The following is a 16,422-nucleotide window of genomic DNA, read 5'->3' on the forward strand; positions in this document are numbered from 1 at the left end:
ACCCAACTCGCCGATTACCAGCTAATGCTGAATATCGTGACATTAACGAATACGTTAACCAGAAATGCGATGCGATGCGATGCGATGCGACGAATACCTTACTCCGAAATGGTACGATACCGCGAGTATGGTACTTTTTCAATTTCTTTTCACTAGATTGCGCGCCGAAGGCGCGTTTAAAGCCGTTGAAACTGCGACTATATAAGGCGGGTGTTCGTGCTTGTCTTTGCGTTGGGTGATCCCAGTTATATAGCATGGGCTCCAGGTCAGGTGACTTATGATTGGTCCGCCTTTTCCCGCCTTTTTTCCCGGGCTTCGCTGACATATTTAAGCACCGGTTTCCAGGAATTGCTTAGGGCGTAACCAGCACCACGGTTCATGGTGTCAGTCGTCGTCCGAATTAAAATAGCTTCCTTGGTCAGCCTTTCCCAGAATCTGTCCCCACGGCACAGGACCTTCGTGTTCTCCCAGCGAATGGCATGGTCGCGTGATATACTGAGCTCAGCCACGGCGGATTTTTCGGGTTGGCCGAGCCTGAAATGCCGCTGGTGTTCCTTCATCCTGGTGGCGATAGTCCTTCCTGTCTCACCGACATACACCTGGCCGCATTCGCATGGAATCTGGTAGACCCCTGGTGTCATGAGGCCGCAGGGATCCTTGGCCGTCACTAGTTGGTTTCTAAGTTTTGCAGGTGGGCGAAAATAGGTTTTAATATCATGCCTCTTGAGTATTCTAGCTATTTTGCATGAGACGGTCGAGACGAAAGGTAGGCCAGCAAATGCTATTGGTTTTTCTCCTTCTTCTTTGGTGGCGGTGTTGTGGTTGGTGAAGGCCCTTTTCAGGGCCTTGGAAATGTCTCTTCCGTTGTGGCCATTCTGCCGGAAGGTCTTCTTCAGATGAAGTAACTCCTTGGGGAGACTCTCTGAGTCACAAATTGATTTGGCCCGATGGATAAGGGTGGACATGACTGCTGCCTTTTGGGAAGGATGAAGATGACTTCGACCGTTAAGATAGAGATCGGTGTGGGTCGGCTTCCGATAGACGCTATGTCCTAATCTTCCATTTCCCTTCCGATAGATGAGTATGTCAAGGAAGGGTATCCTGTTGTCTTTTTCCGTCTCCATGGTGAACTCTATATTGGGTTCACTTTAGTCTGCAACCCCTCCTATGGTATTCCAATACTTACGCGAACATCTTTTAAGTAGGCATTAAATAATACATTGAAGTTGTCATGCCCTTCATGTATTTCTGAATGACACATTCTAATTTTTATTCTGAAGTAAGCTATCTAACTCTTGCCCATCCTCAAGACGTGTTCTCACTTCTTCCTCAAATTAGGGGTTTTGGGGAATCTATGTCGAGAGACAGGTTTGTCTCACACTGGTTGGTGCAATTTTAAACGCCGCATATTTTGTTGCTCACGAACGTCTCCTTCAATGTATTTCGTCATAATTCTATTAATATTCGGGTAAGAGAGTATACTGGCATAGTACTGGCTGGTTATCTTTTCACACGAACAAATGTACTAACGCAACCGATCACCTCTATTCGACCATGACACCTAATTTAGTGCTGCAATCTGGATTCCCATTCAAATGCCAATAGACTTAGCTGTAGTAATTAACGAAGATAGTAAAATATTTTCAATGCTCCAGGCATCACTTAAATCTTAAGCTATTCTTCGTGACTCCTGTCATCGACAAGCATGCAAGTCATTAAAATTTATTCTTCCAATCGAATCCATACCGTGGACTAAGTCCAGATTCAATTCTGAATAATCAACCAAGTAAAAGGTCGCTCAAAATAATGACTATGATGTAAAACAAACTTACAAAATGTCACAGTGAGCCACAAAGCAGCCCATAAAATGAATATCTTGTCTTGAAATTAAGACCTTACCTTTACATGGGGGATCAATGTTAATAAAATAAAAATACACATGCGGAGAATATTACTTAAACATTTCCCGTTGGAAAATAGCGATATACCATTGTGTAAAACTCCATCGTCTGCGTCCTACTTCTTCTGTAGAGTAAGTGTAAATATATTTAGACAACTTAATTTAAAAAAATATATTATAATTTAGTTCACTCAACAGAATGTACATCTTCGCAAAATTGCATCCGCTGGCAATGGTTCCAAAAGCAACATATTATTGTTCAGCGGGATATGACATTAGTGTAATAGATTCAAACATTATTCCTAAACGGGGGATAAGTCTTGTGAGAACATGTTTTCTTTCTCGAGATGAAAAAGGGGGTTAGGATCGAATTGCTAGTCGATCAGGAATGAGTTTGAAATATGGTGTAGAGGTTGGAGGAGGTGTTATTGATACTGATTATCTAGGAGTAGTAAATATAATATTATACAATCATTCGGATGAGGATCATCTCTTAGTGATCGTCTGCGTAAAATATTTTTTGAAAATATAGCTGAAGACGTACAGTTAGTACTTATCAACGACGAAGTCTCACAGGCTAGTCGAAATACTGCTGGTTTTAGAAGCAGCGATAAAGGTTAGAATAATCCAAATTTGAGTTGAAAATTTTTCATGTGTTGTTGAAACATACTTGAATATTGAAATTTTACTTTATGACTTATTTTAGAGTATTATGGATATTTCAGAAGATGAGTTGACTCATGAATTTGCAGACGAAGGGAACATTCTTACAATCAAAGGAGTTGGCTGAAAGGGAAAATTATTTTGTGGTACGAGTAGGGAGAGCAAGAGGAGAACAAACTGCGTATATTAGTCATAAGGAGGAGGAAAGAAGGATAAAACTACCAAAATATTTAATTTTAAAAGCAGGATAGGTAATATTGTTAAATAAAACATTTGTGGGGATGTTTTTAAAGAAAACTTGTGCATAACATAATGAAAACTTAAAATGTATGTACTTAGAAGAATAAAAAATATACATCACACAATAAAAATGTGGTTTGACTTAATTACATCATAGAAATATATAATCGTAGGATTAAAAACAAACACAATGATCAAAACATATGAATAGAAAATATCTTTCATGTATATAACAGACCTTTCCAATCGAAATGAAAATGAAATTAATCATTGATTCGTATATAAGGTTTAAGTAGGAACATGTTTAGTAATAATTGTCAATACTTTTTGAATAAGGATACCCATTTACCATTACAATGGACCCTGGATGACTCGGGGATCGGGTTGTTTTGGTGGCTAGAGTGTTGGCTTCTCACCCGGCGGGCCCGGGTTCATAATCCCGGCAGCGGCAGAGCATTTTCAGAGACTGACCGATCCCTGCTTGAATGTTGTGTGGAGGACATTTCGAGCGTTCGTCGGATGGAACGTAAAGCCGTTTGTTCCCCTTGGCGCCTTTCGTTAAGAGCAAGCTAATGCCGATGTCGGGTTTCTCTCCACCCTTCGTTTCCCTCCCTTCCCTCATGGCGAAAATGATCTCAGCTGTCGGTCGCCTCCTCCAAATACAATACCCTGAATGAGTCTTAGAAAATTTGATTGTTTCATTCGAAGGATAATTACAGCTATGCCGTTTAAAGCATACATTTATCTATTGAGATGTGGAAGACCTAACTTCACCCTACCACATATATGTTCAATAATGTACTGTTAATTTAATCATATTACAACTTTCCCGTTTCAAATTTTTTACTTCGTTATACCACCACGCTAAAATGACAAAATGGCGTCGCATCGATCCAAGTCACTCTACGGAAGGTATGAGTGGATTTTAATTGCCATTACTCAGTTATAAGTCCATTTGTATCTAATCAGATTTAATTTTTTTAGTTTTACGACCGACCAGTAGAGGAGTGTGTACTTTGATTTCGATGAGGGGTTAGTTTAAGCGGCCACCGCTCTGGGCGCTCGCATGCAGTCACACTTTGAAAGTAACAAGCGTTCCAAGCAGCACTCACACCTGGTGGTGAGGGTTGAGAAATTGGGACTTGGAGCACTTCTTTTCAGCTGCGGTTCTCTTGTGTATTTTTCCTTGTGAAATGCGATAGCTATTTCTAATAGTATTTTAATTAGGGCTGGGGAGACTGTATGACTATGAGAGCTTATTATATTAATAATGTATTTCTGACCTATCGTTAATTAAATTCATTTCTGGTGAGAGTCCCCATCGTAAAAGTACGGATTTTTAACAATCTGAACGGCCTCGAAATTATCAAAAGTAGAGGGAGGGGGTTCTCCCCAGCGATGTGGGGGTTCAAATTGGCGTTATTTGCTATAGAAAAAGCATAAATTAAATCTCTGGGCAAAACATACAAATCTACTCTACCTTTCTACGAGTCGGGCGTTTTAGGCTGAACATGTCCATGTTTGACCGGTTACACAGGTCAACATAATGTTCACACAGTCCTATCAAGTACGAAATATTGTAGGCCATATCCTGTAGAATCCGAATGCATAATTCAAAACTTCCTCACCAAAAGTAAAAAAATGACTTTTGGCCAGCTTTTTTTGATTTGGGACCACCCTGCGCCGGGATATGAAGACCGAAGCGGAAGTGCCTCGAGGGAGAGGAAGGGGGGGGGGGAAGGCAACTCCCCTCCCAACTTCGCCCGCGACGACTCCGAGGAGAAAATTGATACTCATGACAAATTTGAAACGGGTCGCTTGAAGAGGGGTCGCAGTCGGAGTTGACATGTGACACCTAAGTGGCGGCGAGCCAATTACGAATAGCAGAAGTCAACTTGTGGGGGCCGTGGTGTTCCTCACTCATGTGCTGAAAAAATACGCTTGCGAATGCGAAGGTAATATTGAGTTTACACCTTTTCCGAAATAGCTGACGATGTTATCTTCATTATTTAAACAAGCATTTCGTCAAAATCACATCTCTGACTTCGGTGGCGGCTGAGTAAATTCCTCACCGGCTAAACAAGAAGTCGCAGGATCGAGTCCCGCCTCGGTAGATTTCCCCTATCCAGAGCTTTGTTGTTTGTGTAATTAATTGTTAAATTTGTTGAATATCCAACATAAAATGGCTCAATATAAGCCCTATTCAGTGGTTTGGGAATAAAACAAAATTAAAAAATGAAATTTCAGTGTTAAATTATGGTTAAAGTTATTATTTTGACGGAATGTAGAGCCATTCTACGTAATGAAGATATCATCGCTCGCAGTTTTCGAAACGGAAGGGATATATGGGTGGCAAACGAAAAATACTGAGGTTTCTCATTTGATACATACTTACGCGAAATATATTCAACTAACATAATAAGAAGCAATAAAAAATAACACGATGAAAAACATACTGCGGGGGAGCCGAAACTTGCGTTTCAAGACATAAGTAGTAGCTAATTCATAGTTGAACTTTGTGTCATCATTTTTTCTGATATAAAACTCATCAGAAATCACCTGGCAAGCATTTAACATTTTGAAAAATGCAATAGGGTAGTTTCCTATTATTTTTATCGCCTGAAGTAATCGAAAGATTATTACTCCTGGAATACGAATTTCACGCTATTAGATTTTTAAATGACGATATCTATTTTTCGCGGTTAAATGAAAAGTGAAAATTTTCAAGCGCGCGAAAACGCAAAGGCTAAGTATGAATGCTGGGAAAACTCCGTGTGACGTCGTTCTGGTTCCCGCTGCCGCAAGTAAGGTGACCTTGGGACGAGACTTTGAGCGCTGATACGACGCAGGTTGCTAGCAGGTAGCAGAGTACCCTGCTAGCTGGTAGCGCTTGGCTTAAATAAGGATTATTAATACCTTATCAAACGAAGAAAACTTTCCGACCTTAGCCAGTTTTAATAGGTGATTACATATTAAGACATGTTTCCCTGAGCTTTGTGCCTCATGCATGCATGCATGCATTGGTAATCTCAGACGATGTAAAACTCCTATCCTTTCGTGTAGAAACTAGGTCCCTGCGACGTCACGTGGAGTGGAATCGCATGGGCGCCAATCTGGCCTTTTTCAAATGAGGATAAAATTGACCATTCTCATTCGTCTAAACCGGCATTTCTAAAACCAAATAATTTGTATATTATGAATACAGCAATGGTGGATAACGAATCGCAATCAATGCCTTTCATTTTCTTAGATGAAGGAAACTACCCTATTGCAGCAAGCATAGGCATGAGACAACTTTTTTATCATGGTGTTTAGGTATTTAAGCAGTGCCATTTTAATCGCGGAGAAATAAAGGCTATAACAGTCGATTTCTTTTCCAAAAAATGGCATTTTTTGGTGGGCCTCTTGTTATTATTTTGGAAGGGCTACGGAAGATTTTGGGAAGCGGCTAGCACAAGACACATTTGACGTATTTGTTGCTTTCAAGCCTCTAGCGGGCGCGACTGTTATTTTTACACGACCGTGAGAATGGCGTACTTTGCCGTTGATATGTGCATACACTCGTTTCTTTATTAAAATTAATATTTATTTGTAGATATTAGTTCAATCTTGTACATTTATAGCTGATACAGATATTAAGGTACCGGTGGTACACGGCCGGTCGCGCGGCGTAATTAATACGCCACGGGTGATGGGATACTCTTACTGATCTAAAAAAGTTCGCTACAATACCTTGAACTTTGAGAACTCGCTATATAGAGTGTCAAAGTGCATTGTAGGTACACACGAGAGCATTTTAGCCTAAAATGTACGTACAATGATGAAATCCTTGGTTTTCGAAGATTGACGTATTTTATACGCCAGCGCGCCCGGTCCAGGTTTATCAAATTTTATTTCATCCTCTTTTTTAATTGAAACTGTATTTCGGAATAATGGTTCTTGTAGCACATAGGGACTGAGTAAATAAACTCTCTTTGGAGTAAAGTGAATTACAAGTGTTCGAGAAATATGGCATTTTATATTCGTTTTGTGTTCGTATTAATTATGTCTGTACACATATTGTTGCTTGCCGCGAGCATTTAATGGTATGTGCTCTCGCAAGAGTGGTTTTCATTTTTATGTGGAAGTTGATCAGCATAAGAGAAGAAAAAGTTAATATATTAGCGAACACCAACCCTTGCTAATGTAGTCGTTGTATCTCCGCGTTTAAAATGACACTGTCTAAATACCTATACGCCATTATGATGATAAAAAAATTGTCTCACGTCTATGCTAGCTGTAAATAAAATTCATGAAAAACTTGACGACGTAATATCACGATGAAGACAACAAAATAAACTGCCATGGAGAAGCCCCGACCCTGGCCCCTTGGGTGGGAATCACGTACACTACCACAACCCCACCTCACCCGTCTGCTGGGTGGTGCAAAATTTAAAATATATATATGGCTTGTGAAAAATACCGCATCAAAATTAATTAATTGCAGCCAAACTAAATTCAGCCAAATTACATTCAACGGAACCACTTCTAGTTCAGAGATGTGTTCACCATTCCGAAGGCCATAAAAAATACGGCATTGAAAAAGGCGGAGCAAGGTACTTGGTCTCCCCTTGTTAGTACTCTTTACATTTCTCTACTTTATACTGTGGTTAAAATTTTCCGAGTTATATTTTCCGCAAACGAAAGATAATGTTTACTTTATTTCAAATCTCACGTGAAATACGGGTCGGCCATTTTGCGTTGTAAAACCAGACTGATGTGAGCCAAAATCTTCAAAAGTCGTTGAAGGTATTGGCAAAAAACCAGGTTAAAGAAATATTGCGTTTTACATTCCATAAATGTCATACCAACGCAACACCACATGTATAAATTAAAAGATTTTCGATGAAAAACGAGATCGCGCGTGGTTTTAAAAAGTTGGTCATGTTTGGCCCACTAAAGGGTCGTATTTATGTCAAATGGCATGTAATTCTATATTTGGCACTAATTTATGAGTATTTACGCTAAGTTTCAAGTCTCTATCCCCATTAAGGTCATTTTGCACTTTATTCCAGCTTTATCCGATTTCTGACCAGTGTGCGCCGGGTCGGAAGACGATCGGCCTCCAGGGATGACGTAGAGGTATTCGGCGCACACGCCGAAAACTATAGAGTAAACAGCAAGCTGAGACTACCAGGCTAAGGAATTAGAATTACTTATCGGCTTCAAAAACTGTATTATTACACGAGTTTCATGATTACGCTTCTTGTTGGCAGATTGCTGGACCTACTAGCCTCGAAAGCTCTGTAGCCTTAACTACTTGACTCGACTCGACATTCGTAATGCTACTCGAAACGCTCTTGTCGAGTACCAACTACTTGACTTGACTCGAATTTTCGAGTACTCACAAATCCCTAGAAATTAGTATTATTTTCACTTGTGGTCACGCTAAGCCGAGCAAAGCTGCTTCGAGTTGGAGTCTACTGGTATAAGTCATATGTATTTGGATTTTCCATTGTCTACTCAGTCTCTGGGCAATCCAATAGAGTATGTGCACTCGGGAGGAATACGATTCATTGCTAATTATGTTGGACTATACCTACATGCCTCGGCACGAAGTTTTAATGTTGAACTGGAGCTTTTTTGTTGTCTTGCCTCATTCATAATAAAGAGCAATCGACGGGAAACCTCATCGGAAATTAGGTCTAACATAAGTGAATTAAGTAAGATTGTTTACAGTAGGTAACTGGCCAAAAGTTTGTAAGCACAATTCGAAGGTTTACGGAAGTAAAAGTGCCGGTACGTAGATAACTATCGATATTTGTATTATTATCATTTCAAATACCGATCATAATTTAATTTATCTATTTAACTATTTTCTATTCTATTATTATTTAACCTACTAACTCGTGAAAAATAATTTTTCATATTCAGTTATGGCCCGTGGTGACTGGATAAATATCCATAGTTCATTATTTAATTGCCGTTACTGAGCTGGGTTCTTCATCTTCTGGGCTATTTAAGGTTTTAAACGTAAGCACAAATAACTGAAGTTACATTTTGGTCCAGTTTAAGCAGTAATCTGATCTTAATTTCTTAAAAAACTCACTTTTTGTCGACGTATTTGTTCTTTTCGTAGAATTGATGTATTCAAAAGCAGAGTTCTGACTAGGTATCTCAATGTTTCTACAAGTTATTTTCAGTTCGCTAACAGAGATATGTCAGTCAGATGTACATTTGCTTGGTTGAGGTTTATGAATAGCATTTGTGAGGTATATCTAAAAATTGGTTATTGAAAACTTGGTCCGGATGAATGATGGAAATCTCTCGGGCTGGAAATCAAATGTTTGATAGTTAGATCAGACGATTACTTTTCATTCATTCGGTGTCAATATGCTTCTCGAAGCATTTGTTAGCACAATTTAAAAATTGGTTCATTTTACATTTCTTCACAAGCATAAGTTTATTGGTTTTCAAGGTACAAGTGTCTTGTTATGACCGGTTATGACTATGGAATCCCTGCGCGCGGTGCATTTCCAAAAAGTAGTCCCGACTTGTGATACGTAATAACGAGCTTATTTCACATCCTATTCAGAAAATATTAGCATTACTGTGTTTGGAATTAAATTACAAACATTTTGAATGCCCAAACTATCACTTTTTATCGAAAATTAATTTTCAATTTTTTAGTCAGTAGTACGGGTACAGTTACTAAGTTAGTTACTAATTAGTAACTTAGTTTTCACAACTTAAGTCGTACTATTTTCAAGGATCATCACTGTTTAAGTGTCTCTTAATTTTAATGTCACTATAAATCTGCAAACGAACGCAAATGCGAGAACCGAGGAGTAAGAAATACGATTAGGTAGTTCGAGGTAGAAAAGTTGATAGAGTCTTTTCGTCAGCGTAACAAATGAATTAAAAGATGTAGATGATGGCATGTACACACTTTAAATCTAGTTCATAAGGCATTCCATGGCTTCTTTCCAAACTCAGTATACGCTGTAGAGGGGCTCACCCTAAAGAACAAGGAATGCCTGAGAACACGTCGAACAAAATGACGTCACAGCCTTGAGAATATGGCCGACTGGTGTTTCAGCGCATCATTAATTTTGCAAATTTTAATAATTAATATCTCGCTTAAAAAGCACCTCTCTATTCTCAGTCTCGGAATTTAGCCTAATTGAGGTGTAATTTCTTTTTTAAGATCACTTCCCAAAAATGTGCACATACTCTATTTTCCGTACTGATTCTCGTGAATGCTAACTGATAACGGAAGCATCCAGCATCGAAATATCGTGTACCAGGAGTACGGACCTTTCAACACTTCTGCAAATGCAGTGACAAGAGACAGGCACTCCTCATCATTTGACATCTTACCCTCTCATCCCATCCATCTTGGACGATTAGCAGCAAATGAGCAAGTTAAGAATAGGGGTGGCTCAATCCCGCCACCTTCAGAGCACCCTTATAAAGCTCGTATTTCACGAATTGCCCGGATAGCGGCGCTTTTCTCCGTGCCCAATCGACCTCCCATCTGTGCTTGGAGTCCACCTGCAACTTCCCAACCCTTCCTCCCTCTTATCGGTGAACAAACCATTGTCCCCATGGTCACAGACAGAGGAAAAGAGTAGAATACGGCACGCGGCTTATCGCCGTTAACTTCCTCCTCTCTCGCATACTCCGTCTCTTACACAAAACCTCTCTATCTCAGATTCCCTCTCACCTCCAAAGCATTCCCCTCCCTCTAGGTTACATTCCCAGAGATATGCATGACCACTGTGAGGCAAGTTTCGTTTCCGAAAAAATAGTCCATATTTGGCGCACTTATTTCCCGGCGACTCTAGCGCCATTCCGTCGTCCTCCTTCCTCACTGTCCACGTTTCCGCACCTTAAAGCGCTACACTCAAGATCAGACTATTCATTAGCCTTTTCTTCTAGCCCTTACATAATGATCCTCACATAAGCTCCTCCCCGTTCATCAGCGCCTCCTTTGCTAACGCTATTCTCTTCCTGCTGTCCTTACCACTGTATCCGTTTTCTTATTCTCTACTGCCCACATACTTAGCTGCCTTGCTCTATCTGATCAAATGTTTGTCCAACTAATTTCTTCTTGACCCTCATATCCCTTGTTTGCCATACTTCACAACACCGCATAACTTAAGTCTTCTTGTGATTAATCCTCACGCCATATTCCTCGCTGTTTCGAGGGTATATAATCTTCGGAATATTTTAGTTTGCAATACTATCCTTCGCGATTGCAAATAGTCCATTTCAATAGTTAAGAATTAATTGATCGAACTTTACTCTTCGCCGTGCTATGGACATTTTTTAAAGCTGATTAAAATGTGCCCAATGTATTTACAAAAATAAATCAGGCATCTAAAGGACGCACTGGGCCCAAGGTAAGTGGTCTCCTTCAAGAGACTCCGGCCGAAGTTAGACGTAGCCCCGCACGGAGTTACGTTAAATTTTGCAAGTATTACAGAGCAAAGACTGCAAATTAGAAATATAATACCGAACTGCAATAGTAAATTATTGACATCTCGTCCTAGAATTTTTTTAGCATCATCACTGCAAGGTTTACCCCTGGAGGAATCAGCCAACGGCATTTGTATTTTGAGCAAGAGAGACTTTTGACTGAGCATTAGAGTGGGAAGGGCGGTCGCTCCACCTTCCAATCCCAAATGACTCGTCAGGAGGTGAGCCTCTTCGAAGGCCTAGGCTATACTCTTTCCTTTAAATATTCATCAGCCACTGAAAAGTATCCAATAGCCGAATGGACTCCCTGTATTTTCCAGAGTGCTGTATGAGTGAACAGCGCACGCAAAGAATGCATCAAACGGTAAACAACTCAGGATGCGGCTTCATTGACGGCAGGAGGGGTGAAAATTTTGCGAGATTGGTTGCAAAAGAGAAGAAAGAGAAACAATTTGAAATAAGGAAAAGGGCGAACTGATGCGGAGGTGGTATCACACAGTCGGCAACTATTATGAAATAAGCACATTAATAATTTTTTTCCTAGATATATTTTGGGCGTTTTCATCAAAAAAGTTACATTAAATGTAATGCACGCTAATGCTTTAAATGGAATTTCATTTTCTATACTTACATGTGCATACACTACCCACTACTCATGCTACATGTGTAATTATTACAGATTTGAATCCAATGCATTTACCAATTCTTTACCGAATAAAATTATAATATTCAGTTAAAGTTGTTTAATAAAATGAGTTTCTGTTCATGTGTTCATTTTTATTTAATTTTTAATGTGTTAATTTTATAAATGCGCTCATTTCCTACCATCAACATGAATCCAACGCGAGAAAAAAGCGAGAAAAAAAGAACTCTCGCTTCAAAATGCGAGACGGAACCCAGGGCTATTCCCCTCCCATTGCCACCTCCTCATTTCTTTCTGATGTATACTCGCAGGATGAGGCAGCAAAACACACTCCACCGCAATCCTTCCCCACTTCCGACCGATAAGAGACTTTTTAATTTCCACAGCACCCTTAGAATCATCCACAATTGCGTTTTTTTTAATTAATACGGAAATTGAAAACAGCATTTCAACCATTCGTACCCATCAGCTTTCTCGCATTCTTACCACTTGACTACACTTCCCCGCATGTATTTCTCAATGAGTCTCAGATTCCACTTTTTAGAGTTAAAAGCGGGAATATCAGTAAATAACGAAGTCATATCAGGAATTTTTAGTAACGCCAAAACATTAAAGCCGTTTTCTCTCCCTTTTTAATTAAATATAGAATATTGAGGAAGAGGATGCAGCAATAAAAAAACCCTCGCACCCTTACTCCCTCAAAAGCCTCATTTCCAACTGTGACAAAAAACCACATGTTTACTAACGCAATTGAAATCATCTACAATCCCGTTTTTTGGAATTTAATAAAATAAGAAAGCATGGAAGAGTTCAAAGGAGCACATCAGTTCTTCCATCCCTACATTCAAACGCTCCGGAATCGTTCTTGATGCCAAAAATGAAAACAGGGAATATCTAATCTACGAGGGTAGCCAATGAAGTAATAATGCGCCAGAATTGTTTTCCCAGCCGACAACAATGGTCCGAATGCGAAACTTTACGCATGCACTATCTGAAGTTTTATGGGTGCGCTCACCAATTTTTTAGCTGTTCCAACTGATAGATTAGCAGCAGAACTGTTTCAAAGAGGCATCTGTTAGTGATATGCATTACTAGCAGCATGCCATGATTGAATTTCTATCTGAGGAGAAAAAAAAATGTAAAGGATATTCACAAATGTTTGTGCAAAGTCAATGGAGCATCTGCTGACAATAGGTGTACAGCTGGTAGCTGGGTTCAGTTCGGGCGGTGGCCCAAGATTTGCAGTGGTCAAGGAGACTATCCACGGCTGTCGCACCTGACACGTTGCAGCGAGCTGATGTTGCTATTGCCATGCCATTAATGCCAAGAGGCAGAACCATTAATTCAAAAGCAGGTGTCAACACATTAACAAGCATCAAGACATGCTTCAAGCGATTTTGGTGATATACATCCGAGATGATGTTTTGATTCAACATGATAACCCTCGGCCCCACACAAGTTCGCTCGCAGCTGACAACATGGCAAAACAGGGTTTGACAATGTTACCCCATCCACCATACAGCCCTGAAATGGCTCCGTCGGACTTCCACTTGCTTGGGCCACGACAGCATACCATCAAGGAAGACATTTTGAGGGCAACGAGGATGTGATTCATTGTGAGTGAAGAAATGGCTACGTGGCCAGAAGAAGGATTCAAACCAACAGGGCACACATGCCCTCGATTCACGCTGGGGGAGGACCATAGAACGGACGGAGATTATGTAGAAAAATAGGATGTGTAGTTGAAACGGTATTCTTTCGTGTGTGTGATTCTCATAACGTTCAAATAATAAATGTATAAGAAAAATAAATATGGTGCTTTACTTTCTTGGCAACCCTCGTCTAATATATAAAATTCTCGTGTAACGGTTTCTTGTAGACAAACTCCTCCGAAATGGCTGGACCAATTCCTATAAAATTTGGTGTGTGTATGTTCACTGGAACTGATAATGGAATGTAAACTATTTTTCATTCTTCTCCAGGGCTCATAAGGCCATAGAATGGGCCCTGAGTCATTTCCTTAAGAAATACATGTGAAGTTCGTTTTAAAAACTGCAGACCTTTTTTCGTTTGCATATTGAAATTTGTGATAATGGTCAAATTTAGTTAAGACAATTACCATTGGAAAAAAAAATGAAATTCAAATTCTTATTCTTGTAATCAATTTTCGTTTTCCGCGTGATTAATGGTGAAATTTGAAAAACAATACTTAAAAATGCTGAAGTTTTTGCGTTTTTGGTTTACTGTCCCTCTGACGAACGTATTGTATATGTTGTTTGAAATCCTGTTCTATCACATTAAATTATGAATTGCATGTTCCAAGGAGAAAATGTATTACTACCACAAATCCCTATTTTTCCGAAAGATATCCCAATTGAGTTCAATTGGGTTAAATTTCCTATTGAAGTGGTATTCGCAATGACAATAAATAAGTCTCAAAGCTAAACAATGCCTGTTTGTGGCTTATTGTTAAATATGGGCCCACCGTGTTTTTCACACGAACGTGTATACGTAGCATGTTCAATTCATTACATTCAGTACATTGTTCATACGTTGGTAAACCATCCAGTTTGTGTTGGCTAAAGATGGATTTACTAAAAATATCGTACACTCCATTGCACTAAGAGACTGATGATGTTTCTTTTTTCAACTGCCATAATTTTTGAAAGAGATGTAATATGAAATTTATTGATTACTAGCAGGCCATCCGGTGTTGCTCGGGAAGTATAGTACCTAGAAAAGTAGAAAACTTGGAACTTGGAATTCATGGTAACTTGGCAGACTTTTTGGGCAGAAGAATAAAGCATGTCTGATGAAGGCATACAAAAGTATCAGTACACAAGGGAAAAATGATTTCCGTATATCGCGCACGGGATTAGCTTATACCTGCTCCGCTCCACAACATTGATAAGTGTATGTGTGTCGGTGCAAGCGTAGATCAAAGACATCGTGTGGAAGCATACCCCAGCAAAAAGGTTTGCATCAACAGTATTAATAGAATCCTTTTAGTTATATTTTAACTAAGTGGGTCGAGGGCTGTCTACCCAGTAGGATTACCAACCACAGAAGTTATATGACGTGCCGTAATTAACGGTAATGAAATAAGGATCCTAAGGTCGCGTGGGATACATCCAGAAGTAGCATTACGGGCTTTAGGAACATGTGATGCACCTTCGTACTAACTTTGGTTGACAAAAAGACATCCTCTTTTATAACAATTAATTAAAAAATTAATTTTTATCATTTTGTTAATTATATAGGTCATCATCGTTCTTTTCGCGCCATTCCTCTTTTAGTCATGTACATATCCCCACACACTTACAATGAGTTAGTTATTTTTTATTTGACTTCCAAAATTTTCATATTAAAAATTTGAATTGCAAAACGTTTGCCGCCTGAGTTAGTGAATAAATAAAAAACCATTTACATTCACTTAAGTTCATTTCCAGTATTTCGTATATTTACGATACTTTATCAATAAATATGTTTAACACTGGTAGTTTTAGCGGGTAAAATGCCATTATTTTATCAGAATCCTTAATTAGGTTTAAGTATGCAGAGGTGGAGAAAGATTTATATGGGAATCCGTAATGCCACCGTGAGGTATAACTGAACAGATTATTTCATTACAGGAATCCCAATCGGTCTACATCCGTATTCAGCGCAAATTTTAAGGGGTTTACTTCAATCTTCACCTAATAGTTTTTTTCTCTGACAACAAGCACATGTAATCGATAACAAACATTGAAATACATGGGAATATATGTGAAAAGTTTGGAAATCATGATCGCATCAACTACTCATCAAGGAAGCCTTCGTAAGGATGAGATTTGGGTCTGAGATATGGTTACATTCGAAGTGTATAAGATGTGTACAAGAAATAAAACGTGAGTCAAAAAATATTTAGGGTCATAAGGATATATTTAAAAAAATCAGGTAATCTAGGATTTGATAAGGACTCCCATAAAAAAGCATTTACATGCAAAAGTGTAATTTGTGTCTAAAAGAGGATGTTATTCCTTGAAAGTTCGAAAGATTATAAGAACTTACAAGAGTTAAAGCAGTCGTTAACTCAAGATTGTATTTGCGTCGTAAAAGGATGCTCTCGATATTGTAAGTTATAGAGGTTCATGCAGAAGAAATTTTATGGAGGAGTGACGAAGGAATAACCAAGGGACCATCAAGGAGTAAAACTCGCCGAAGTGGGACGTAATATGACGTTGGATAAAACATGCAGGAGTTTGCAGTTTTACTTGGGGAAGGGGGAAACCCGTGCAATTACTAAGACTTCAAACCGTGAACTTACAAAGACAAGGGGAAGCAATCAAAAAACTACAGCGGATAAAATTAAACTTATAGAAAGAAGCGAAGTTGAAGTTGTGATAGGACGGAGAGAAGTTATAGCTAAGAGTAGATGTGTTTGAAAAATTATGTAATAAAAATGCAATGGGCCTATATCCCCCACCAACCTACACTTCCCTCTTACGTTCATAAAATGGCCTTCTCCCTTTAAATC

At 39.2% G+C, this 16,422-nt stretch overlaps 1 protein-coding gene across 1 annotated transcript; it reads right to left on the reverse strand.

Moving 5' to 3' along the window:
- Positions 1–275: 275 nt before the first annotated feature.
- On the reverse strand, positions 276–1,124 carry LOC124169501. Its single transcript, XM_046548137.1, has one exon. The coding sequence runs from the start codon at positions 1,122–1,124 to the stop codon at positions 276–278; it is 849 nt and encodes a 282-aa protein (XP_046404093.1).
- Between the last annotated feature and the right edge of the window lie 15,298 nt (positions 1,125–16,422).

This window comes from Ischnura elegans, chromosome 12, assembly GCF_921293095.1.
Source record: "Ischnura elegans chromosome 12, ioIscEleg1.1, whole genome shotgun sequence".
Lineage (NCBI taxonomy): Eukaryota > Metazoa > Arthropoda > Insecta > Odonata > Coenagrionidae > Ischnura > Ischnura elegans.

Excerpts from the sequence above, each read along its gene's own strand:
- LOC124169501 (XM_046548137.1), bottom strand. The coding sequence starts at position 1,124 with ATGGAGACGGAAAAAGACAACAGGATACCCTTCCTTGACATACTCATC.